At 39.8% G+C, this 27014-nt stretch overlaps 2 protein-coding genes across 2 annotated transcripts; both read right to left on the minus strand.

Moving 5' to 3' along the window:
* Positions 1-9055: 9055 nt before the first annotated feature.
* psat1 (phosphoserine aminotransferase 1) lies at positions 9056-16892 on the minus strand. Its single transcript, XM_068311914.1, has 9 exons — positions 16705-16892; positions 15988-16048; positions 15626-15695; positions 13222-13427; positions 12329-12501; positions 11436-11605; positions 10347-10475; positions 9705-9842; positions 9056-9514 (listed from the first exon to the last, which is right to left on the minus strand). Exons 1-9 carry the CDS (start codon positions 16774-16776, stop codon positions 9412-9414), a joined length of 1122 nt encoding a protein of 373 aa, XP_068168015.1. The 5' UTR covers positions 16777-16892; the 3' UTR covers positions 9056-9411.
* A 5883-nt stretch (positions 16893-22775) lies between these two features.
* Positions 22776-27014, minus strand: isca1 (iron-sulfur cluster assembly 1). The gene is made up of 4 exons (XM_068310793.1): positions 26872-27014; positions 25595-25648; positions 23938-24043; positions 22776-23699 (listed from the first exon to the last, which is right to left on the minus strand). The coding sequence occupies exons 1-4, from the start codon at positions 26950-26952 to the stop codon at positions 23551-23553; spliced, it is 390 nt and encodes a 129-aa protein (XP_068166894.1). The 5' UTR covers positions 26953-27014; the 3' UTR covers positions 22776-23550.

A 27014-nucleotide genomic window follows, 5' to 3' on the forward strand; every position in this document is an offset into this window, starting at 1 on the left:
CTTATAGTTTTCTACCACCTCCACCTCACTGCCCTCGATGATCACTGTTTGTAGAGAGGGAGGTGCCCGCCGGAAATCCAGCACCATCTACTTCGTCTTGGAGACGTTGAGCTGGAGCTGGTTCCGCTAGCACCACTCCACGAAGTCAGCCAACAATGCCTTGTACTCCCCCTCATCACCCTCCTGGATACATGCTACAATCGCTGTGTCATCGGAGTACTTCTGTATGTGGCATGTATCCGAGTTGTGCTTGAAGTCCGATGTGTAGAGGGTGAAGAGAATGGGGGAGAACACGGTCCCCTGTGGCACCCCCGTGCTGCTGGTCACCATAGAAGACAAACAGTCCCCCATACGGACGTACTGGGGTCTGTCTGTTAGGTAGTCCGTGATCCAGCTCACGAGGTAGGCGTCCACAGCCATGGAGGTCAGTTTGTCCTGCAGGAGCCGGGGCTGGATGGTGTTGAAGGCGCTCGAAAAGTCAAAGAAGAGCACCCTGACGGCACAGCCCCCGGTGTCCAGGTAGGAGAGCACACGGTGGAGTGGGTACAAGACAGCGTCATCAACCCCAACCTCGGCCTGATAGGTTAACTGGAGAGGGTCCATAGCACCAGTCGCTCCAGGACCAGTCGCTCTAGGGTCTTCATTACATGGGAGGTAAGAGCGACCGGTCAGAGGTCGTTGAGCTCAGTAGGGCGTCTTTTCTTGGGTACCGGGATGATGCAGGAGGTGTTCCACAGTGACGGGACCCTCCCCAGCCACAGACTGAGGTTGAACAATAACTGCAGGGGGTCCCCTAGTTCCAAAGCACAGGCTCGGAGGAGTCTTGGGGAGATCTTATCTAGTCCAGCCGCCTTACAGGGACGGAGCCTCCGCAGCGTTGTCGTCACCAGGTCTGCAGTGATGACGGTCTCGGTCATGATGGGAGCAGGAGGTCTAGGTGAGGTTGGAAGTCCAGTGGTTGAGGTGGGGCCGTTGAGCTTCGCAGCTCTTGGAGTGGGCTCGGGAGAAGTGGCAGGGGCAGGGGTGGAAGGAGTAGTGGCAGGGGTGGAAGGAGAGGAAGCACAGGAGGAGGGAGCATCAGTGGAGCGGTCTGCAGGGCCTGGGACGTGAGGCCTGGGACGAGGAGCCGGGAGTGGTGGGGGAGCTGAACTGATTGAAAAAGCTGTTTAGTTCATTTGCTTGTTCACTGTTCCCCTCCACAGTGCTGTGCCCTTTCGCGTATCTGGTGATGGTTCTCATCCCATTCCAGACCTCCCGCACCTGGTTGCACCCCAGCTGCTTCTCCAACTTCCGCCCTGGAAGCTGGAGAATTATCCACATTATCCACTTCAAGATATTAGTCTTCATCCCAGATATAGCCTAGAGCATAACCATGTTTAAATTCTCCCTAGCAACAATAAGGTTTATTAACGTCATGGATAGTCAAAACAAGACGTTGACCTTGCCAGTGTTCTTCACAAGAATATCATGATTATATTCACCTCTTTCAGCAGATAGACAGTGTTTATCCAAGAATTAACCAGTTTGTTACAGACACTTTAACAATTACATATGCTAATATATTGTCAAATGATATCAACATGCTCTTTAAAGTTTCAAACTTAATGTTATCCCTCCGAGATGAAATCCATGTTTTTTTGTTCATTAATCCATGTTTCTGACATTGATTATGATGAATGGTTTTTCAACTGTTCCATGTAATACTTGACGTGTCCAAAATTAGTGTCACTATTGAAGTGATTGTGTTGTACAGATCTTTGGTGCAGTAACAATTCTTGTCCGTCTTTATTGCTCTTATTTCACCAACTCCTCTGCGCTCCTGATCACCATTGTTTTTATCTGGTCCGGAGAAAGCCCCTTAGTTTTGATGAAGATCCTGCAGTTGTTTGTCCAGTTGTTGTTGATCAGTCCATTCTTCTTCAGTTGCCGAGCTCTTTTAGCAATATCAGCATTCTTTTTAGTGAGATTCTCATTAATGTAGATATTTTTTCCTTTCAGTTTGAAGCCTTGTTTCAGAAGAGTAATTTTGTGTTTATGATTCTGGAATTTTATCAGCACTGCAGGTGGTATCTAACCTCCAGATGGCAGTGGATAAGACGTCTCATTCTGGTCTGGATGTAGTTACCTCCAGATCCCTCAGTTGAGAAATCACTTATTGTTCCACAGTCTCGATGTCAACGCTGTGCTCAGTTCCCACTCCTCTGGTCACATCATTTGTGTAATTCTTTGGCTTTTGCGACGTCAGTGATGATGACATCATTTATACGAATGCTTTGTTCCAAATCATCCATTCTTTGTTATCCCTGTTCCAAAACAACAATTCTTCGGTCTTTTTCATCTATGTCTTTCCGCATTTTCTTTGTCTTTCATTTCTTCTACGGCGTCTAGCACAGGTCTTAGCTTTTCTTCCAACTTTTTATCAAAGTCACTCCTTAACTTATCAAAGTTGCTCCTTAATTTATTAAAGTCCTCCTTAACTCGCTCTTTAACTCTTTCATAGAAGAGACCATCTAGTCTAGAGTATCCTCCGATTTTCCTCTTCCTCTTGTCATGTTGCAGAGAATATAAATCCTAACTTTAAAAAGCAGATGACCAATGAATCAGCTCTGCATTCAAGGTTATTGTGCACCTTTAAAACATTCATTGATGATATTTAAGTAGAGATCTACAGGGAATTCATTGAAAATAAAACTGGTTCCATGCATTTTGATAAGCTATTACACATATCATTGTACACTTACTTACATGTAACATATATTAAGTCAATTTTTACTTCAAAACGGAGCTACATTTTCAACAGTGGAGCACCATTTTTTTGTGACAGAGAAGTTAAAGGTCAGTAAATACTCTGTGAGGCACACTGAGCATTTCTAAGGAGGAAAAAAGAATAACCTAGCTCAAGGCAAAATTCATCTTTGAGCAGACTGTACATACATTATCTATACAAAACAGATTGTAAAGCAATGCAAACTGCAAGTGTGTGTATGTGTGAATGTGTGTTAGTCTGAAATAGACTGTATAAGGATGTCAGTCATGCTGAAAGCATGGAGCTCTTGACAAGAGACTCAATCAGCAGCACTAAAGCCTGCCTCTGCCTCTTCTGCCTCTGCCGCCCTTCTTTTGCGACGACTAATCTCCACTGTAGGATGTACAGGAGCCATTTGATATTGTCTTCCCCGGTGTTTTTCATTATCACCGTCTTACTGCTGCCTGCCGGTGGCATTACCACAACATTAGTGGGCTTGACAGAATGAGAATCACCACACAATCCTGTCACAACCTCCCATCTCTGCTGTAACCCTACTCTCATTTCAAAGCTCCTTTGTCTCCTCTTGCCTTTCACTACCTTTTTTTTTGCTTAGAGGTGGATCTGCAGCAGGGTAATGGACAATATTTGGGGGGAAATTGCTGGGAAGTTAGGCGGTTTGTTGGACTTCACTTACATTTGAGCAGAAAGTAAAGTGTAAAGAACTTTTTATTGTACATCTGGTTGAAGCACAGTACTGAAACCTACACTGGCAAGAGTGAAAAGACAATGCTTGAAAGTGTTCTCTATTTTCTTACATTGCTTTCACAAATACGGTATCCTCATTGGGGTAGTTGAAGATAGATCAATATGAATAACTTAACATATTCTTGTCGTTATTCAGTCCCAAATATGAGTCTTAGTTTCTTAACTGACATGAATTCACTCTGCATAGTCATAAATACAGTCATGCAGCTGCAAACATGCAGAAACTGTTGACAGGCGTATCACAATCAATCAATGCCTGAATGCAATCAGTTCTTGTGACTCCAACCACACTAGAATTTTTTAAAAGATTTGAGAATTTTACAACTACATTATCAACTCTTCTAATAAGAAGCTGAAATCTGGGCTGATCAAATGGAATGGAATATTTGCCCCTCGTGATTTTTTCCACTTCACTTCTCAATTTTAGTTTAACGGTTTTTGCATTTTTTAAAGAGCTTGGCTTTGCAATAAAAGGGAAAAACCATTGTTAATATTGTTTAGCCTTAACTGGAGAGCCAAGCACATTAACAACAAAACATGAAGTGTAGATTCCTGGTTCTTTTCTGAACCATTACCCAAGAAAAGTTTTTTTTTTTAAAACCTCCTCAAACAGACGATTCTGTTTGGTTGCGTAGTTTTCTGGTTCTATTCAGATGTCTATCAATTTCTGTCTAGAGCACGAGGAGTCATGGATTTTTATTTTACAAAACAATGTTCTCTTGTGAAGGAAATAACTCCAGAACTTTCCATCTCACACATTCTGAAGGTCAAATCCCATTTGATCAAAAAACTTTGCAAAACCGCAAACATTCCCATCATTCTCAACTGTATTGAGACATTGCTCCACAAGTTAAGAAGGCAAAAGTTGTTACCATTATCCCGTTCAACATGGAGATAATAGTGTGGATGTTACAACGCTGAAATTACCTTTTAACCCAAACATACTGTGATGCCTAAATTAATTTTCAATTTATTCACTGTTTGTATGGTTGTGGTCTTAATCTTAACGTTCAAATATTCAAAGTTTCTCTCGACTTTAATCAAAACACAGATAAACAAAACCATTCATTCAGGCTGCTATTTTTGTAAATGGTCATTATAGACATCCTCTGTCTATATCCTGAAGCACCAATGCTAGGAAGTATGTCAGTTACATGAATTGACAGCTTGGCTAAAAACATGTTGATGAGCTGTAATAATAAAACTATGTAGAGATAAGTAGAAAATCAAGGACCAGCTGTATTTTTGTGGATATCTGGCACTTAAAACAGGTGGTCAAGTAAGGGTTAATTGCTGAACACACTAAAACGAACATGATGCATGAACGTTCCCGCATATGATGGGACAATGAAGGTTTTCAAGGACACAAAGTGACCGTGAACTAAGACAGGCTGTTAAGGCACGAGCTGCAAATGTAAATGTAAAGAAAATGATGAGGCTTACTCTGACACAAAACTCATGTGGCTTAAAGCAATACCTCACTCTAGCAGAAGATTTCTACCTTTCAGCACACAAATCTTCGCAGCAGGTACAACATTTCCTGCCCTGGGGATCCACAGTCAACACCAGCATTCAGTCTTTCTCCCTTGCTCTTGGTATTGATATTTGCTAACAGCCAAAATTACTTTTTGGAAAGAATCATCTGGGATGTTATATAAAATAATGACTCCTGGATCAACTTTACCTTGTGTTTCATTATATTTCAAAATGAAAGTAAGAAAAATAGCTTTTTGCCTGATTCCAAAAGAGTCTGTTTTTCAGAGGTTCTGCTTTGTGATTCTGTACCGCCTAGATTTTTATGTTTTAAGAAGTATATTACATCAATAATGCTAGTCTGAAAACATACGAAACCAGCAGGTTATAAATTCAGTTACCACTCAAATTAAATTAAACCCATCTTCGTTCAGTAAATAAGTTGTAAAGCATGACAGATAAAACATGGTGAATATCACGCACACCCAAAGCCACAGATATTCACCTCTAAAGACTCATTTATGTCAGTCGTGTCCAGCAAACCATTTCAATGTAGATCTATGTTTGTTTCTTACATTTTTTTAACAATGTATCCATTTGCTATACTTCTTCTATTTATCTGGGGTAGTGTTTTGGTGGCAGCAGGCAAAGGGGGGTATTCCAAACAATCCCGTCCCCAGCAACACATTCAGGCTCGTCATGGGGGGATTCCAAGGCTGGATGAGACGTGTAATCATTCTGGTGAGTTCAGAGCCTCCTGACAGGGTCCCACATCATCAACCTTTGGTCTAAGTTATTGTGATACCATGCACACTTGTGATCTGCTTAATGCTCAACAAGATGTTTGTAATGGCCACTTATCCAATCCATGTCTAGCACAGAAGTCCAGTAACACAACAGTAAGTTCCTCCAGGCTGCTGTGGGCACTGATATCTCTCAGAGGAACAGGACACACACGCACACACACACACACACACACACACACACCCCCGGGGACCCCCCCCCCCCATGGTCCATATCCAAAATGACCATATCCATGTTGGTTCGAGAAAACAGGATTACACAGGAAGATGTCCCCAAGTTCATGCAACACCACCTCACACAGTTCCAGTTTGTCCCATGTCCCCAGCCATCACGTCTATGATGACAGAAGTAAGAATACCCATTTCCCTTCTCTCACCTGCAATCCCGCCCATAATGCACCTCACCTCTGAAGGTCATCGTCTCATAGTTCAAGGACCAGTAACCTTACACCTGCAGACAATCTCCTGTTTCAGATCTAACTCCACAGGGGGTCTCAAGTTTCCCTATTCTTGGCAAGGTGATGCAGGCCTTTCAAGAACTGTTCAAATCACTGTTGGCCTGGAACCTCCTGAGGCCAGGTTGCTGTGGGAGATCTCCCCAGGTGGTATTGGCTCTAAGCGTTTAGTATCTCAGGGACTCTCAGTAACCTAACTTTCCGTCATTCTCTCTGTAGTTTTTACGCTTCATTGATTGTTGTCTGTGAACTGCCTTTTCTCTATGATTAGACATTATGTGTTTGTTACTACATGTTGTGTTACATATACTACCATATATAGACACAAGCTAATAAAATGAAGCTATCACGCCAACAAAGACCCATTAAACTGAGCAACCAGCGCCACACTTCAGTCAGGAAGCTTTCAGATCATTTAATAAACGTCATGCAGGTTTGTTGGTGAACATTTCCTCCTAGAGGTCATCTTCCGCAACAACAGCTTTATATACGTTTTCGGGCTTGGAGGCAGTGTGACTAAATACTCGTCTACAAAGAAATGGATGGATGGATGGAAGTTTTATTCTGATCCAGACTGTATTTTTATTGTGTGAAACACAATGTTTCAGAATTTTTCATAAATGTAAATGTATATGTACATTTTGTGAGAGTGTTCAGCATTTCAAGGAGCAGTCTCCAAAAGTGCACGTTTGATTTTTAACAGCCATTAAGGATAGATTGCATCATTAAGCAAGGTAATGTAATTTGCATTACACCTTTCTTCCAGTGAGGTCAAAGGTCATTGAAAGACACACTTAGTGCTTTAGAGCTGGTGCAGCTGCAGCGTTTTGCTGAAGACCTCCCTCATCAGAATGAATACTGGCTCTCAGACAACCAGATGGATGCCAGTCTGTCCCACCATGAAGCCGTCCCTCCATTTTCCTCATGTGGTGCAGACCTCTTCAATCCTTCATACTGAACTGCTTTTGCTCTCAACAGGATGGGGAGTGTTAGCAGGTGACTATATAACCTCAGAGGCACGCTAACTCCTCTTTTTAAGTATTTGTGCTGCATATTTTCCAGCCTTTTCCAGCATTTTAGAACAGCACACCAGCAGTTTTTACAAGCAGTTTTTAACTGCCCTCTCTGTTGGAAATATTTTAGCTTTTCTTGTGCCTGTGGGCAAAGAGTCATCATCTTTAAATGTTAAAGATGTGATTAGGTTTCAGGGGGAGTGGGATCAAGGTGCAGAAATTTGTGCAAACACCCTTCTAATTGTTGTTTCAGTTATTTCTCTTTCTTTGATACCGTCTTGATTTCTACATGTATAAAATAGTAATTAAGAAACATAACTACAATTCTTGGTTGTTTATCCATTTTAAAAAATTAGGCCTTTTTTTCGTTTTTTCAGCTCATACTGCAGTCTTGACGGATGTTCCGTATCTGAAAAGTAGGATGTACAGAAGTATTGGTCCCCTGTTCTCTCAGCTCAGCTAACCGACTCCAGAAGTTCCCTGATGACTTCTGAATGATCCAGTGTTGACCTAAATGACAACAATGACAAACAGAGTGCCCCTGTGTGTCATTTGGTCTCACATTTGCACATCCTACTTTTCAGTTTTTTATCTGGAAACACAATATAAAATGTTGAATAAATTTGGTTCCACTTCATGATTGTGTCTCACATGTTGTTGATTCGTAAAAAATATTTTCAGTTTGTTATCTTTAAGTTTGAAGCCTGAAATGTGGCAAAATGTCAAAAAAAATTTGGGGGGCAATACTTTCGCAAGGCACTGTATGTAATTTCAGTCATATCACTATGGGTGTTTTCAGCTCAACATTGTTTGATACATTAACAATCAATAAAGTGATCGGTTTTGATGATTTGCCTTCTCGTTCATGGTTCCTTGGTGTTTCAGTGATGGTGTTAACAATTGTGAAACAAGCTCAATCTTGTGTTTTGATTTTTTTTTTGTCAAGGTTTGCTCCAAGACAACAACAACAACCTGCCATTAGTATGACAAGCAGCAACTTGTTCCAATACTGTACTCAAAAATTGTGACAACACTCAAGAACTGATTCAGGAGGTTGGTATACTCAACAGAATGCATTCCTCCTCCACCAAGACCCTTATAGCACCCCTCCTAGCAGTTCTGTAATCTTTAACCCAAGTCCTTCTGTTGGGTCTGGATTTTTATTTGGATCTACAACACATTCCACACAATAATCCTACCAATACTCTAAAAAAAAACATGTTTCATCCATGCAGCATTCGCTGACAAAGAAAAGATGATGAAAAACACCTCATTTTACAATATTAAAAAAAGTGACAGAAAAAGACCTAGATCAGCTCTTTACTCAGATTTGCAACTGAATTTAATGATGTTTAATGAAGTTAATGACGTTTTACCCAACACACATGGTCACACCAAAACTGGAAAACCACTCAGTGAAACGCTGCAGACAAAAACTGCAGCACTCTGAATCTGTCTGGGTGAGGAAATGATTAAATAATGTCATTTTTTTGTATGTGTGTAAATCAGAGTAAAGGAGGATCCACTACTGAATAGGGCTGACATGTCAATTTTATACATATTTGTCAACTAGCAATTTCCTTCTTACTTTATGTTTATACAGTATCTCCCCGTCACATCTCTTCTAACTCATATTATATTTAATATTTAGATCAGTCTGTTAATTATTACACAGTAAATCTTCATTTATTATCTAGTTCCTGAGTCATTCATCACTTGTTCTAGAGCAGCAACTTTATTTTCTGTGCACTATATTGTAAAGTGTAATCTGTTACAAGCAATGACTCAAATGCAATGTAGGAAGCCTAGAAAGATTTATTGGAATGTGATAACCTTTAATGGGGGCACAACCCACAGGCACACACTGACGGGAACAGGCTGAGAGAGAGAGTACATGAACAGAACCAACAATATTAGGTACGCCGAAGCACCGCCAATCACAGATGAATGAAAAAAAAAGTATGAGAACCATGTGAGAAAGACATTACTGGCAGTAAAAGAATATTAGAGATGATGACTGGGTGGTAAAAACCCCGTGTCTTAAGGTGCACCTCCCAGATCCAACGTGGATCTTCGCTAGAGGTAAAACATCTATTTTTAATATTAATGAAAGGCCACTCTAGGACATCAGCTGACTTTCAGGTGGGCTTTGTCTATTGTTGCTCCTTCAGAAATTCTTTCATGTAAGTGGCCAGAGCTTCAACCTCCTCCAGCGTGACGGCGTTGTACAGAGATGCACGCATTCCTCCAACTGACCTGCAGGAGAGGCCAAAGTGTCGCGTTTGACTCAATCATAGTTAAAACAATAAGTAATTCAACTTCCAACTGCTGGCAATTTCCAGAGCATGATTTTAATGTATTAATTATATCAATGTTGTTATATGGATATTAAAGTAGGTTTGTAAAGAAGGGTAAAAAGGAAGGCATTATTGCATGATGAACTAACCTGTGTCCTTTGAGTGATATCATTCCACGTTTGGATGCACCCTCTAGAAACTTTTTTTCCAAGGCTTCATCTCCTTCTTTCTTCCCAATACGAAAGTTCACATTCATGCGACTTCGACAACCCTCTTCTACAGGACACCTGAACAGGTGGACACATCAGCAGGTCATTATCATTTTTATCAAGCTAGTCTTTAATTACACAGGTTTCTTCACTTTTGTCAGAAATCATACAAAACAAAGTAATTACTCAAGAGAACAGGAGGAGGGTGTGTCAGTGGCCATCAATCACTGGAGATGTAAATGAGCTTTAGTTTGGTCTGGAAGCCATTTGTCAAGTGAAAAAAACGAGCTTATTAATTTTATAATACTTTTATAATACTGTCCACTGTTTCAGTTTTAAGCAACATGTTGTAATCGTTTGTTAAAATGTGTTTAAGCTGCTAACAGTTCAGGAAGTCAGTGTATCAAAATACTGTATATATGGTAGATACTTAAATCAAATTTAAACATACAGATAATAAATGATGGTAATGTTTTATTATGTGCTACACTATTATTTATCTCATTCTTATACAATTATGTGAACTATTTGATGTAGACTTGGAACACCAATAGCAGCATCTGCAGGTTTGGTGAAACTTACACATAGAAACCATTAGAGGCGTTAATGATGTCATAAATCATGGCGGACTTCTGCTTGTTGAGCGTCTCCATGGCGGCACTGCCGCCGTTGTTCTTAATCCACTCAAGAACCAGGCCCATGATGTAGATACTGAACAGATGAAAGATACAAAGTGGAAACTAGCAGGAAACACAGTCATATTCTAGTTACTAACTTAACCAATCAACTTTCAAGAAAATCTAGTCTGTGCTTTATCACGTGTTTAACTAGTCAAAGTAGGTAATGGATCCACCATGAAATTTGATGCTCAATTTTGCTACCTTCCACCCCGGTTTCATGTTCACAAACACTTTAGGTCCTCAACATCATGGGAATGATCACTTTCATCTGAAATAACAGGTACCGTAACTACAATCAATGAAAATGAACAAGACTGGTCGTTCTTGTTCCTTCAAACTGATCCCCTCTCCGATAATGTGAAATTAATTTACCATTAAGCAAATAGACAAATACTGCAAAGCATTTATTAGTGGTTCATAGAGTCAGTCACCACTGGTTATGTGATTTCATGATAGTCACAGAACACAAATTTACTGAAATAAAAAATCAGGATTACTCAGTGACACCATGAATGAAAGCATTTGAAAATTATTCACCCTCACGTTCTTCCAAACGTGAATCTCCCCATCGCTGCAACTCAATGCAGTATTTGATCAAAGAAAAAAAAAACCCCAATGTGTTCTTTTACACTATTTACACAACTCGGTTTTGTATGTACTGTATAAATACAATATTTAATAATTATATATAATTAGTTGAAGAGCTACTGTCTTTTTTTTCCACTTGTTGATGAAGACCCAAGAGCAGTTTCTCAATGTTTCCAGTATTTATGCTAAGGTGAGAACTCTTCCAACTGTTTCTCTGTGCATTTCCCATAATTCTGAATTATCACTGAAGATTTGTCTCATTAAAAATGCCACTAGTAAAATGCCAGTAGATACAGAAAAATCAAGATCTTGTCAATTCCGTTTTTAAACTAAAGATTTTTTTTTTCCAACAGTTACAGGAAACAAAGAAGCTTCTTGATTTAAAAAAAAAATTAATCACTACCTGAAACAAGGAGGCGTGTTGTAGAGCGAGTTCATGTCAGCCTGTTGCTTGTAGTCCAGGACGACAGGACACTCTTTCATAGAGTGGCCTAACAAATCCTCTCGCACAATGACAACAGTGACTCCAGCACAACCCACATTCTTCTGGGCCCCGGCAAAAATCAGCCCAAACTACAAAATGAGAGAGGAGACATGAAACGTATATTCATAGTAGCGACTCACATGATATGAACTATTATAGCGGCTTGAGATGAAAGTCTAAACCACATGTGTCAAACTCAAGGCCCTGGGGCCAAATGTGGCCCGCCACATCATGTTATAAGGCCCACGAGAACTCTTAACACTTCACATGAAGACGACGTGACAGCCGTCACCAAGAAACATTGATGACTAATGATGATTCTCAAGAAATGTATAATCACCTTAAGTAAAGCATTCATAAAACACATGAACAGTCACAACAGGTGATTATGAATGTGTTTCACGTTTATGATACTGACGTTTGTCTATTAATATAAAAGACACAGAGCTCAATTCTGTTAGGATACTAAGTACTGGTAATGTTTTATTATGAGCTACACTATTTGTAGAGTTCTTCAATTTCTACTATGTATTTCACTCTTTATTATATCATTAAGTATTGAAGCCAAACTGAAGAACACATGAAAGTAAGTAGATTCAATGGATTCAGCATATGAACAGGTTTATTTTTGTACATAGGGTGTAAATGATATATGGGTTAAATCCTATTTAACAGATCTTTTGTTATCTCCTTTTTTAACAGCTAAACAGATACTGATTTTCAGACAGTAGAGTCAGTCAACATGAAATATATATATAAACCCATGAAAAGAAAGAGTTGGATATTCTATCCAGTATCGTTCTCGTCCTCACCTTTGACACATCCACAGGCTGGGACAGGAAATTGGAGGACATGTCACAAACAAGAACTGCTCCATTTGCTTCGGGGATGAAGTTGTATTCCACACCGTGGACGGTTTCATTGCAGCAGTAGTACAAGTAGGAGGCCAAGGGGTTCAGGGTCCAGCTGCTGGGGTCTGGGATCTCTGGAGGGAGAAAACAGTGTTCAACCAGGCAGAAGAGTCTTCCTCCACACACATACACACACACATGCACATGTGTGCGCGCGTACACACAATGGCTGAAATGTTTACAATGAAACACGCTTAACCAGCTACATGACTTCCTTTCATATGAAAGTATGCCATCATTTATAAATTCACTGAAGAGATGATCTGAGCCTCTATTCACACTGTGTATCAGATATCTGTACCAAATAATCCAGATTAAGAATACAGGAACAAACAGATGAAGCAACATATTTTAACTATTTATTAGATTTATTTACATTTTAGTTAATAGCTTTAGATAATGCACATTTAAAAAGTTGTAAAACAGCTTGGGAACATTAGGGGAAAAACACTCTGCACTGAAAAACCACAATCAGACACAACCAAGTGTAAAAATGTGCGTGCCAGACTAATTCCTGAGCAGCCATCTTTACTGTCTGTTACGTAACAGCCTGAACGCTGCAAGAGGAACCGTCTGAAACCAACTGAAACTAATGAGGTGACTGCAATAAACCAGGATTAAAACAAACTTCTCATCCAAAACGATGACTTCAGTTATCAAATCTCAATTCTAGGGACAAAAGTTAATCACCAATTTGTTTACTGTTGTTTTCCTTCATTTTTTAGAGCAGCTTTAAGGCAGCTCTTCTGCCTCTACTTCCAGAACGTGCTTCCCCCCTGTGCACACAGACTTACTCGTGTAAGAATCCAGCTTTGGGTGAACGATGTTGACTTTGCCATATTTCTCTGCTTCTTTGGCTGCTTTGGCGGACCAAGTGCCGGTCACCAGGTAATCGGCACATCTGTCCGCTTTCAGGCCAATAAGGTTGAGAGGGACAGCGCTGAACTGTCCACACCCTCCCCCCTGCAGCATCAACACCTTGTAGTTGTCTGGGATATTCCTGTAGAGACGCATCACTGTTCAACAATTTGTACAGTAAATCTCAGTAAAGGATCTTAACCTGATGACAAGTGTAAATGCACTGGACTGATAGACATCATGTGGTACAACAACAATACAATAGTACCTCTACTTACGAATGTCTCTACATACGGAATTTTCTACTTACGAAACGTCTCAACAGGAAAATATTGCCTCTAGTTACGAAAGAAATTTTGAGTTACGGAAGTTAAAAATACAGTATGGGCTGCTACTCGCAGCTCCCAAAGGTTCCTGAACGCAACATTCTTATAGCTGCTCTGCTATTGGATATTACCTAGCATCCTGGCATCCCATTGGTTAAGAGGGACCTCTTCTTAGCCAATGAGGAGGTTGCTTGTTGGCTAAGGACGCTGCATTGGTGTCTATACAGCGTCCTCGTCATTCGGCCCTCAACCCATGACGTGTTCTGATAGTTTTACCTAAATACATTAACTTTTGGAGTATTCACTACGGACCCTAAGCAAGTGACGGAGAAAAGAGGAAAAGAAAAGAAGAAAAGAGTTTTTTTATCCATACAAACAAAGCAAGAGATCATAGAAAAGCATGGAAAAGGGATGCGTTTGGTTGATCTCGCCCAAGAATATGGCCGTAATGCATCTACAATTGCCACGTTATTAAAACAAAAGGAAGTTTAAGGAGTTTAAGGCATTGCGTGGGTGGTTGGAGAAGTTCAAAAGAAGGACTGGAATTCACTCTGTTGTTCGGCATTGTGAGATAGGAGCGCATGAACCAAAGAGGGCAAAAAACAATGAGGACAGCAGTTAAAAAGTAAATGAAGACCATTATTATTCTTTGATCTATTCTTTGTTTTTTACGTTATGCACAACTCTCATTTATTGTGTAATAATCTAATTGTAGCATGTATTTGTTACATGTTATGATGCATTTTTATGCTTTATAAAACATTTATGTCTGAATTTTGGGGGGCTTGGAACGGATTAGGACATTTGCGTGGAAAACACGTCTCTTTTACGAAATTTTCTACTTACGAAATTTCTTCCAGAACCAATTCATTTCGTAAGTAGAGGTACCACTGTACACTCAAATCATCAAAAGGAATGTACTTGTGTTGGATGATGACTGCTGGAAATGTTCATATGTTTAAAAAAAACTGAGGAAGCAAAAAGAAGTAATAAAGACTCTCATGACATCACAAAGTTAAGTTTTACCTTTCTGCTCACAAAAATTAATTTTATACTAATGGTCACTTTCTGCAAAAAGCATTTCATGGAGCATAAATTCTTAGGTTATGATCAAAAAAACACGTTTTATCGGGTCACAGATATCGTTGACCTCCAAGATCTCCAAATAAGTCTCTGTGATGAATTTAGAGATGTTCCCTCGAGGTGGAAAGAAAACTCTCATAAGACACAATCAGTTTCTTTAAGAACCGGTTCGAATACTGGTGCTACGGAAGTCAAATGACTGAGGATCCTTTGAACAACACTGGTAAACTGACAGACTCACTGGTTTCGGTTAATTTACAAAACTATTATTTTGGGAAAATCCTTCATATTTACAGTCATTGGTAAACATATTAATCACGTCTGCGCTCAAGCAGATTTCTCAGCATCGTGATACCAACTTCCTGATGACTGGAATATTCAGCAGCAACATTTAAAGCTCAGTTCATCCATCCCTCTCTCTGTTCTCTGCTTTTAACATGAGTCACTGTATTTACTGTACACGGCGTGTATTTCTACTGTTGGATTGTTTGTTCATGTTTTCTTATGCAACTGTATCTTGGCCAGTTCATTGTTATAAAAGAGAATCGACTCTCAATTGACCTACGCAGTTAAATAAAGGTAGATAATGGTGCACTCAGTTGACTATAACTAGCTTAGCTTCACACTCATATAAAACTGTTTGGCCCCCAGCCATCAGTGACTTCGTGTCTAATGAGGAGCAGAAGATGAAGGGGGAAAAAAACTAAGTGTGGAACAATGACACACATAAAACGATGAACACAGATTAAAATGACTTGACCTAGAATATCTGAAAACAATAGTGCTTTGTCTCCACAAAGTTGTTTCAAAGTTAATATGAATCAGCACCAACACCACTGCAGCATCACGTGCTTCCTCTCCATCTGTCTATTCATCCATCTATCTGGGAGGAAGAGGAGGAGGAGGATAATATAGATGAGTCAGCACTTACAGCAGCTCCCGCAGGAGGCTCGTGGTTTTGTTCAGGATTTGGTTGAAGTCTGATGACCGGTGGCTCATCTCTGTGTTGAACAGTTGAACAATAATTTCAATTAGATTTCTTTCACCATTTGTAATAAAAAAATTTTTAAAAAATCTTATTCAATGTATTCCCAATTGTACAGATTCCAGTGGGTGAAGAAAAAAAGGATCAGCTGTGGGCATTGATAATAATAGATACATGTCAACTACAAAAAAGGTACGTAGTTAAGTTAATACTGGTTTATATGGTATATACTCTGAAGCGTTGGCTGATGATCCCTCACTAGATCCTTCTGAGCAAGCAAAGAGGAACAACTTAAGTGTTCTACTCACCAAGAACACTGATGCCTGTATCGCTGTAGTGGAGGAGTTCCTTCTGCGCTTGATACAGAACCTACAACACATTGTGTATTTTTTTTTTTTAATGATACGACAACAATGGTGCGAACAGAGCAAACCATATCAAACCAAACCCATAAAATTGATTAAAACACAATCAATCTAAAACCATGCAGAGCAACTTCACTCAGACTACGGCACTCTGTGGACTCATGGGATACATTTTCATTCTGAGTTTTCTCATTGTTAAAATACATGTTTTGTTCCCCCTTCTGCATAGACTTTAAAAACAACAACAACAACTACTGTCTACTGTATATGTAATCCAGTCCCCATATGTCCCACTCAGCTGCAGAGCCTTGAATGCGTCTGCATTCAGCGGTAAATCAGGAACAGGACACCTTCCCTGATATCTGGGGTTCTAAACACAACATGGGTGATCGGCTGGTCGGGTTTAGATCATTCTGCCGCGGACAGGCTGCGTGTGCCCCAAGGAAGGGAACCAATGAGGAGGTCTGTGCAGGGGCTGGAGCAGGGCTGATGCAACGCTAGACTGATCCTAGCGTGGTGGACGAGCGCTGACGTGAACGTTACGCGGAGCTCTGTCGATGCCAGAGGCTGAACGACAGAATGGGTGCAAAATACTGAATGAGAAAATAAACGATACCATTAAAAAAAAATTAACATGCAAAAGTAAGAATCTCAACTTACGGACGCGGGGAGTTTTGCAGGTCCAGCGCCGAAGTTAATGGTTTGCTTGTGCTCCATGGTTTTGAAAGACATCCTGTAGTCAGATTGGGGATGTTTCTTCTGTCGGCTTCAGCAAAATGGATGACTTTCGCTGTCAAGTGGAGTTTTATCTTCTCTCTCCCGAGTCCTGGACGTAAATTATCTGCGTGAGGGGTGTTGCGTTCAAGAGCTGCTCGTAAATTCTCCAAAACATGATCACCACTTTTTTAATTTCCTCGTTTGTTACGTATTGAAATAAAGACTCATTTTTAGTTCTTCGCTACCTTTCAGTGCGTATGGTAACTGAATCGGTATCAAAATAGAAAGAGCAGAAAATAACGCAAAAAAAGTAGGCATTCTGAACTCGAACTTTCAAAGGTTTTTTTTCCCGCCATCTGGACCGATTATGCAAGTAAGAATTCAGTAAAACGGGACTTTGAGTTCATTTACTTTAATAGAACCTACCGCCAATATTATACTATGTAAAAACTAACTAACTAACTAACAAAACACGTAGCTAAAAACATTTAATCAGAAATACTGTATAAGTACCAGTCACCTCCTTTGAAAGTACTGTAGTGAAATCCATTTGGTCCCAGACAGTCTGGGGCTCCAAAGACAGCTGCTATCTTGTAATATATAATATGTAATATATAATATACAAAATCCAGTTGCAGTTATACATCTATTTTTTTCAGGTAAATTACAGGGATTGGATAAATTGATCTAATTCCCAAATCAATTCCAGAATCATAATCTGACAAATGATTTGAGAAGACTTTCTAGTGATCTCTTCATACTGAATACTGTTTGTATAGGTGGATTATTTGCTGTCAATTTCATTCATTCATCCATTCATTCACTCATTTTCCTGACCGCTTGCCCGGGTCACGTGGAGCTGGAGCCTATCCTGGCATAGGGCGTGAGGTCTTGTTTTACTGATTATGTGGGACAAAGCTACTTTCACTCGCAACCAATGTGAAACCCAACATGTTAATCTAATAATGTATCCTGCAAAGATTAAATTATATTATTTGAATACTGTTTAAAGTTTTTTTTAATAAGGAATCACAAGAGAGCAAAAAAATGTTTTTAGGATGTAATTGATTCTTACACGTCCCACTAATCTTTTATGTGTAGTATATTCAAGTTTGTTACTGAATTGCTAAAGAAACGTGTCAAATTTAAGCTTTTGCGTTCAAATCCGTGTATGGGAAGTGACTGAGTGTTACTCCCTTTTGTATAATTCCTGTCATAATTTTCCTAATGGTGTGGTCTGTAATTGTCACAAATGGAATTCCCGGGGTTAGATCATGAGCAGGAACGTTTTTGAAAATTCTCATTTCTCCTGCGTTCATGAAGGCATCAAAATCAGACGAGCCTTTTTCATTGTGATGTCTGCTGGAACCCGGAAGTCTTTGTGAACGTCAGCCTCTCAGCTTCACCGCTGTGAAAGGATGATACTCGTGTTGTCCACCGCTATGTACAGTATTAAAAGCCTTTTTAAAGCATGTTTTTTTTTAAAAAGCAACGTTTTACTGCCAATGCTGTTTGAGACGAATGCTGACAATTTGTTTAAGGATGAAACTTTAGTAATTATGTTTAGTCATTGAAATTTAGACGATAATTTCAATTACATAGTCTTAAAAGTTAGAGATACGGTGAGAAATGCTCTTATGCTTACTCCAAATTTCCAACAGTGACATTGTAAAATTTTGTTTGTTAAATAATGTAATGAAAATAAATCATCATCAAGAGCAGCTGGTATGATGACATAAATGGGAGCTAAAATACTATTAACTTTTTTTTGTGTAATTTTTTTAGTCAATCAATGAACTGATCATGACAGCTCAGTTTATTGAGGAACAAAGGAATATATTTCAGCAGCTCTCAGTGTGTTTAATGAATTAGGTTAGGGATCAAAACAGACAGAGAGAGGGCATTTAACAGGTCCCACCAGTTTTAATGAAAAGGAGGTGAAGTGGTGATTTGGAGAATTGAATCACGCTGCACACATGAGACTCACATGTCCAGGTGGATAGAGAGACACACCTGCACAAAGTTGCTGCAAAAAAACACCAGAGCTGTAAATACAGCTGCTGAACTATCATCACTACAGATATGACTTGACAAAAGTAAACATTCACTGTTTTTAGACATGAAAATTTACTGGGACATTTTCATGTTTCTTGACTGCCAGCTTTGTGCATAAGAACCATAAGCTCTGCTGCCAAGCTGCGCTGATGCTGATTTATAACCCCAAACAACTACTGGGATAGGTAAAAATGAAAAGATGTTGAATTTTATGACATTTACTTCAACATAATATATTAGCATTCTCATTTAGTTTTACCAAGTAAAGCTCATAACCTTTAAATGTAAATCATAACAAATCAGCACCAAAATGGCAGTAAATAAAACATTTCAAACACATTGGACTCCAGTCAACAATTAAAAAATCATGTAGACTTATGAAAAATTCAGTGATCAAGTGATACTTTTCCTGTTATTGTTGATCCGCTGCAGATTATAAGAGCTTGTTAAAACTTGAAAGCATAAGAGTGTGGCAGAAAACCCTCCTTTGAAATCAAGTGGAGGACAAATATAAAATGGAATGAAAAGCTAATGTTCATGTACAATATCTGAAATTGGGACATAAAGGATCAGTATTTGCTTTTAACATCAGCATTAAACGCAATAGTGAAAACTAGTCAAATAATTATGTTATTTAAATGCTGTTCAAAAGGATGCAGAGACAAACTCATATTTGTTGGTCTGTACGTTGTTCTTGTACATTGTCATCTTTCTGTACATTGATCAAATCTGGGGCTCAAACATTTTGACTTTTAATAAACTGACAAATATAATTGATATTCACCCCCTAAAGGTCATGAGATGTCTGACTGGTTTGACCCTATTAAGAGATCACATGACATACTGTCATTGTGTGTGTGTGTGTGTGTGTGTGTGTGTGTGTGTGTGTGTGTGTGTGTGTGTGTTGGATGACTCAATCGGTTTCTTTTGAACCTGTTGTATGTCTGTGTTTCTGAGCAGCGTGATGAAAGAAAGAGGCGTCTCTGCTTTGCTTTTTCGATGCATGAACAATAATCTCACTGTCAATTTCCTTGTTTCCCACCAGGGGTTCCTGAGGCACTTTGAATAAGTCTTCAGTTTCAGTCAGAATAAAAGCAATGCCATATGGCCTAGATCCATGTCACAAACTCTGAAATAAGAGCAATGGTTTCCTGCTATGGTTGTCTTGTTCCCAGCTGTTGTCTGGTAGAGACAGACTATCTTAACTTCAGGGTCAAACCTAAACAATGGTGTCACAGACTGCAACATCCTGCGACACCACTGAACTCAAAATTTTACTCTGACCTACTTGCATAGGTCAATCAGAATCAGAATCAGAGTTTTTATTGTCATGCTGACACACGTTTAAATATGACAGTACGAAATATGTCTCTGGAGGTCCCAGTAAACCCAGTTGATAAATAAGATTAAATAAGATAAATAAGATAAGTTAAGAAAAGATAGGTTAAAAATGTAAGATAAATAGGAGAACATAGAAAAGTTAAGAATAGTAAGTGTAAATTGAAAAGTGTTTGAACAGCAAAGTCTATTTACAGTGTAGCAGCTGTATGTGGGTAAGTATGTGGGTGCTCCATCCATTGCACCTGATGAAGCACCATATTGCACCAGATCCCCGTGTGTCTGTGGTGACTCGGGGCGTCGTGAGGGTGACTGTTCCTCAGCCTGGTGGTCCTGCTCCGGATGCTCCGTAGTCTCCTGCCTGAGGGGGGGGTTGGAACAGACTGTGTGCTGGGTGGGTGGGGTCTCTCATGATGTGGGATGCCCTCCTTCTACACCTACTTGTGTAGATTTCTGTGGTCGTAGGTAGGCCACCCCCTACAGTCCTCTGTGCAGCCTTCACAACCCTCCGCAGGGCTTTCCTGTCTGCTGCAGAGCAGCTGCCGTGCCACACCATGATGCTGGTGGTGTGGATGCTCTCCACCGCACCCATGTAGAAAGCCTTCAAGACGGGACCCCCCAGTCCAGGACGCCTCAGCTTTCTGAGGAAGTAGAGCCGCTGGTGGGCCTTCCTGAGCAGGTAGGAGGTGTTACAGCTCCAGGTGAGGTCCTCAGTGAGTTGAACCCCCAAGTACCTGTAGCTGGAAACCACCTCCACAGCTGCTCCTCCGATGTGCAGGGGGGGAGGGGAGTGTCTTTTCCTCCTGAAGTCCCCCACCATCTCCTTGATCTTCCCCATGTTGATGCAGAGGTTGTTGCGTCTGCACCAGTGCACCAGGTGCTCCACCTCCTCTCTGTGTCTGGACTCATCGTTGTTGTGGAGGCGTCCCAACACTACTGTGTCGTCTGCGAACTTTACGATATGACAGCTCGGGTGTTTTGCTGAGCAGTCATACGTCAGTAGGGTGAACAGGAGGGGGCTGAGCACGCAACCCTGTGGGGAGCCGGTGCTGAGGGTGATGGGAGAGGAGACCGTGTTGTTGACCCTGACAGTCTGTGATCTGTCTGCCAGGAAGTCCAGGACCCAGTTCCCTGTGGTGGCAGACAGTCCCAGCTCTAACAGTTTCTGCACCAGGAAAAGATCAAAGCTAGTGCTCTGACCTACTTTTTTAGATCAAAGCACTAGTTTTGATCTACGGTCTTACTCACATTGGCCTTCTCTCTCGTCTTTCTATCTCATCCAGTTCCTGAGTGTACAAAAGTTGAAATTAGAACTTGACCTACTTTTCTCAGGGTCAAGGTCATCATCTCATTTTCATCCCCTTTGTTGCCTGAGTAATGTGCTTTTTGTTTCATCTTTACATCTATAACAGTTCCGAAGATATTTGGTGGACTAACTAATGGATGGACAAACAGACAGATAGAAGAATGGACAAACACACAAACACTGACAATTACATCGTCGCTTTAAGAGGGATGTAACAACTTCTTTCACTGTTAGCTCAGGCATAATATGACTTGAAAATAACCTGTAGAATACTGTAATTTCCATTATCAAATGTTAAACTACTTGTAATTCATATTCATGCAATTATGTTGATATCCATTTTGAATATATAGTATAGAGATATGATGTGTCTGCATTGGTGGGAAAAACCAAGTGCGCGAGGCAGGGGTTAAACATCCCTGCAAAAAGCAGCTGCACTCCAATGACCCCCCTACCAAAAACACAGTGAAGCACATTCACTAAAACGTAAGTGATCTTGTATTGAGTGGAAGACAAAAGCTTGCAGAAGGATTGAAGTAATCCAGAAACTGAATAATAATGGAGGCTTCAGAAGGATTTTGCTGATTTATATTGGTCATGAAAGAAACTCATAAAACTTCAGACTCTATATACAGTATGTCTTTTTCAATAAAGGGGTTTACAATGCATGTGTTTCTTCCTTGTTTCATTTTTTCTCTAAAAAGAAAATAAGATAAAATAACTTTTTTAAAAGGATTTATCCTGTCTCTTTTCCTTTTATACATAAACTTGTTTCATAAAAACTGATTTAAGTGAATAAGCATTTTACAGACTATTTTGTGATAAAGGTTGCCACATACAGGAAACAGTGGAGATGATCAGAAACAGCAGCAGCATCATCTGATGTTCATCACGATAGCTACTGCACCCGTTTCACCAGGTCATCTGTTGACATGCTGTGGCGGATTTATCATTCTTGGTTTTTAACATTAGCAGTGTTCCTGATGCTAATTCGAGACTTAATCTATCATTATTTTAGCTTATATATGTTGAATTGAAACGTGTAAAGATAAACACATGCAAACACAAAAAAAGAAATAGAATTGGTTTAAAAATAATGTAAAATATATTTGAAGCTTTTTTTTCTTCTGTTTTTTTATACACAGTCCGCTGTATGAGCAAGTCTTGGAGGTCTGCTCAAACTGTCTTGAATGAATTCATACAAATGTTGATGTTTAAGCAGTTGGCTACAAAAATATGAATCTCTATGATGAAACAATCATGTTGCTACAACTCCTAAACTCATGCTACTGGAAAGACAACGGTGGTCAAATAATTCCATTTTACTGGATTTATTACTTCATATGTACACAGATGTATTGCACAGGTTGAAAGAAGCACAGTCTAACTAAAATCTCGTTTTTGACTGGGCAAAAAAATCATAAAAATGTATATGTACTCTCATGTGAAGGATGTTCGGTGTGTGTTTTGTGCGTTTGAGTTTCAAGTGAGAATTACATTCCTCATAGCTACACGCAGAAATAAATATACGTACAAACTAATAAAGCAGTGTCAAGACCCTCCAAGGCTTCCATACTTGTAGAACACTGGGGGATGCACTGGATGATGGTACACTGTCATCTGACTTCAGCCATGATGGAGATGGGATTGCTGAACAGATTCAAATTTAAACAAAAAATACCTACAATATCATGCTGAGAGCTATTAGCCTCATAAACTGAAAGCCAATAAACTCTCAGCTTCAGTGTGCATGTTGTTGATTGTGTTGCATTTTATAGTGTATACAAGCCATGGAAGTCAAGGAAATGCTGTGCGTATATGTCTAAGATCATTGTCTCAAAAAAAAAAAAAACCCTGTGATTTTAGGTCATTTTGAAGTGTTATACGATGCAAAGCCAAAACTAAAAAAGCAGTTGTTAACATCAGATGTCTCAGAACTTAAAACCATGTGTACTTAAGTCTACAGGGAGAGCAGTGGTAAGAATGCAGGCGGGCATTTCCTTATGTTCAGTGGCCTCAGCAATATTCAGTCTCTCAGTCTTTAAAAATGGGGCAGCAAAGATGTCGGAATGGCAGCAGGCCCACAATGCTTATATATTAAAGCTTTCTCCACAGCCACATGTTCCCTTGATGTTGGGATTGTTGAAGACAAATTCACTGGACAGCTTGGACTCCACAAAGTCCATCTCAGTTCCCAGAAGCGTCAGCTGAGCCTTCTTTGCGATGAACACCCTCACACCTGCAGGAGAGACACAACAGAGCTGTAACTACTCCCATGTTCTACCATATGATAACCCTCAACCTATAAAAAGTATATTATTTATGACAGACACTACTGAACCTGAAAAATCACATCTTAAGCAGACCCCAGTGGGAACAAAAGCTTAGTGTCAGACAGTATGCCATCACTTTTTCCAATTTTAAAAAAATTGTATAGAAAAGCATTTCTAGAAAGCAGGTTATACAGCATAGCTTACCATCCTGCACCACTTCCTCATCAGATTTGTCACTCTCCTTGGTGTAGTCCAGTGTGTAAGTCAGACCATTACAGCCACGGGTTTTCACTCCGACCTTCAAACCGATCTGAAGAGAAATGAACGCAAGCCTTGAAAATTCAACTTACTATTCAATTTCAGCAATTTTATCATATGAAAAAAACAAGACAACAAACTTTTTCCATTCAACAGCAGAAATCAAATATGAATACCAAACTACCTCAAAGACAAAAAAAAACTTGGTCAACTAAACGCCAATTCCAATGTGAATTATTTTTTGTAATTTCAGACTTTAGGTCACAGAGTCAAATTTAACTTGGTAGCTTTCCTCAAAAAACAAATCAGAATTATTCTATAACATACAGTGGTATGAAGAAGTTTGATTTTCCTTGCACAGTGACCATCTGCAGCAAGACTATGTTGTAGGTGTTTGGAGCTGATCTGCGGGATGATTGTTCTCAACATCCGTCACCTCTGCTCATCTGGCATTTTTCTTGGCTTGCCAATCCAGGCCCTAACTAGAACTGTGCCTGCGTTCTTCCATTTCCTCATTATGTTCCTTACAGTGGAAATTGACAGCTGAAATCTTTGAGACAATTTGCGTCCACACGACTGCTTTTCAAAAAAATCTCCGTCCACACGTAAACGCAGCAGTGCGTTTTCGAAGACGGCTATAAGCATGCCAAACCATGTGGTGGCAGTATTGAGTCAAATTTTATCCAATAGGAATCCTCCGTGTTTTGTTGTCACAACACAAGGGGCCCATAAATATGACGTCACAGCCGTTTTTGTCGCAGGCAAAACTCAACGTTTTTAAAAAGTTGCGGATACGCCGTCCACATGACAACATGGACCTAGCGTTTTTTTTTAAATCCACCTCGGCCAGCATTTTTAAAAAGTTGCGTTTTCGTTCTGGATATCTACGTTGTCGTGTGGATGGAGGGCGTAAACGCCACAAAAAGTTTTCAAAAAATCCGTAATCGTGTGGACGGGGCCTGAGCTGCCTTGATAAAGATTTGTGCACAATGAGGGGGGGGCGAATCCTCAAAGCAGTGATCAATCATTTGTTTCCATTTTGTGCATGTGTGCACAAATGTGAGGCCTTGTGTGAAGTTCTATTGTTTCTGTCTGGACAAAGATTTTTTGAAACAGATGCAATTTTAGCAAAGGAAGGGAAAGGTGACTGCATCCTTAAGCTTTCCATTATAAATTTGATAAAAATAAAATGTCCTTAAATACTAATAAAAGTTGACTTTTGCTAAAATTAAAATGCCAGCACAGGATAACATCTCTATCAACTGAATTATTCAGTTGCTAGATATGTTTTTCATCAGTGGCATGTCTGCAAATTTAAGTGCAGCGCAGATCAGATCAGATTCAACATAAGAAATATTTAGTAAACGGCAAACGTTGAATTTATCAACAAACACAACAATCGGTAAGGGGATAAGAAAGAAGTCTGGGCCACTCGCTAAGAATTAAAGTTTCACACCAACAAAAGGAGAAGAGGATAGCTTCCTCTCATTTGTACTCAGTTTTAAATGACTGATCAACAGCACACCCTGCTGAAATAGAAACACATGTAGACTCTGCTCAATGGAGGGATGTTTCAGTGAATGACATCACATCCATTACTCACATATTCTGGCTTTTCCAACAACAATAACTTGATCTTGTTTACAGCTGATGGAGTCTAAAGACAAAAAAATATAAAAGGTTAGTATTAACAATAACAATAGACACTAGACTAGATACTTTATTAATCCCGGAGGAACTTGTACATATCCTAACGCTAAGATGGAGTCTACATATTATACCAAAACTGTCACGGTTTCGAACATAACTTGCACATGAATGACAAGACACAAGCACACTTTGATCCTGAGTAAATATCTACAGTTTGGTTTGATATTTTTCCATTTGAATTTCCACTCCATGAAAATGAATGGCTGAATGTGAGGAAAAGGAGGGATCTCAGTTTTTGGGCAGGAGGATGTAGGTACTTGTAAGAATGAGGCAAGCTACACTAGCTGAAAGGAGTGTACTTATTTATGTGTGCTCTTGTATTGTGCTTCCCATTAAACCACACATCCCGACTGTGTCCCAACCTGGAGGCATCTCATTGCCTTGTTGTTTCTTGATTGTAGTTGAGTTTCATGGCCATAGAGCACAATCCTCTTCTACCTAATGTGTATTCATTATTAATAATCACCACTCTTATATTTACTGAAATAAATGACTTTAGGATCTCCCCAGATTTTTAAAACAGTAATAGTTGGGTAACTTAAAGATGCATGTTCGGAGCTATTTTGTATACATATGTTTGATCTCTAGTCTGTAATTTAATCAGATAAGAGAATAGTTTTTAAAAATGGCTCACGTGGTGGGGAAAAGCAGATGATATAACGATAGGAGGGTCAAACTATGCCAAGAAAAACATTTGATCAACATAACAAAAAATAAACTTAGATTACTACAACAAACTACGCAAAAACATGGCAGGACACAGAAAGATGATGAATGACGTGAGGACTGTAAAAATAAAATAGAAGAACCCACTGAAACTGGTCAGAATGATCCGAAGTTCGTTGACAGGAAGCCACATTAGCTTTCAAATAATCATGGTTATTATAAAATATGACATCCTGTTTGACGTCATCCCTGCGTACATTGTGTTGTTATACTATAAGCTCATCTTCACCATGAAGATTTGTAAATGAAAGGCAGCCGAGTTGTACCGACGACAGTAGTGTACAAGGAGCAAATGTTTGGCTAATGTTAGCTTATCTAACTTCGGATCACGTAACGTTACTACGAGCTTCAGCCGCACTTTCTGACGCAATGCATCAACCGAGCAGACAGAACTGACAACCGTTCATAACCGCAGTTATGAACTCTTTAAAAATGGCAGCTTACCAGCGTCAGCGCAGCTCGAGTAGGTAATATCTTTCTCTTGCTGACCGCTCGGACGGTCGCTCGAACCATGGAGGCAGACATATTTCTCCCGTTAAAATCATAACATTAATCTGCGCAAGTGTGTGTATTTATCAGCCGCCCCG

The sequence above is a fragment of the Antennarius striatus genome, chromosome 3 (assembly GCF_040054535.1).
Source record: "Antennarius striatus isolate MH-2024 chromosome 3, ASM4005453v1, whole genome shotgun sequence".
NCBI lineage: Eukaryota > Metazoa > Chordata > Actinopteri > Lophiiformes > Antennariidae > Antennarius > Antennarius striatus.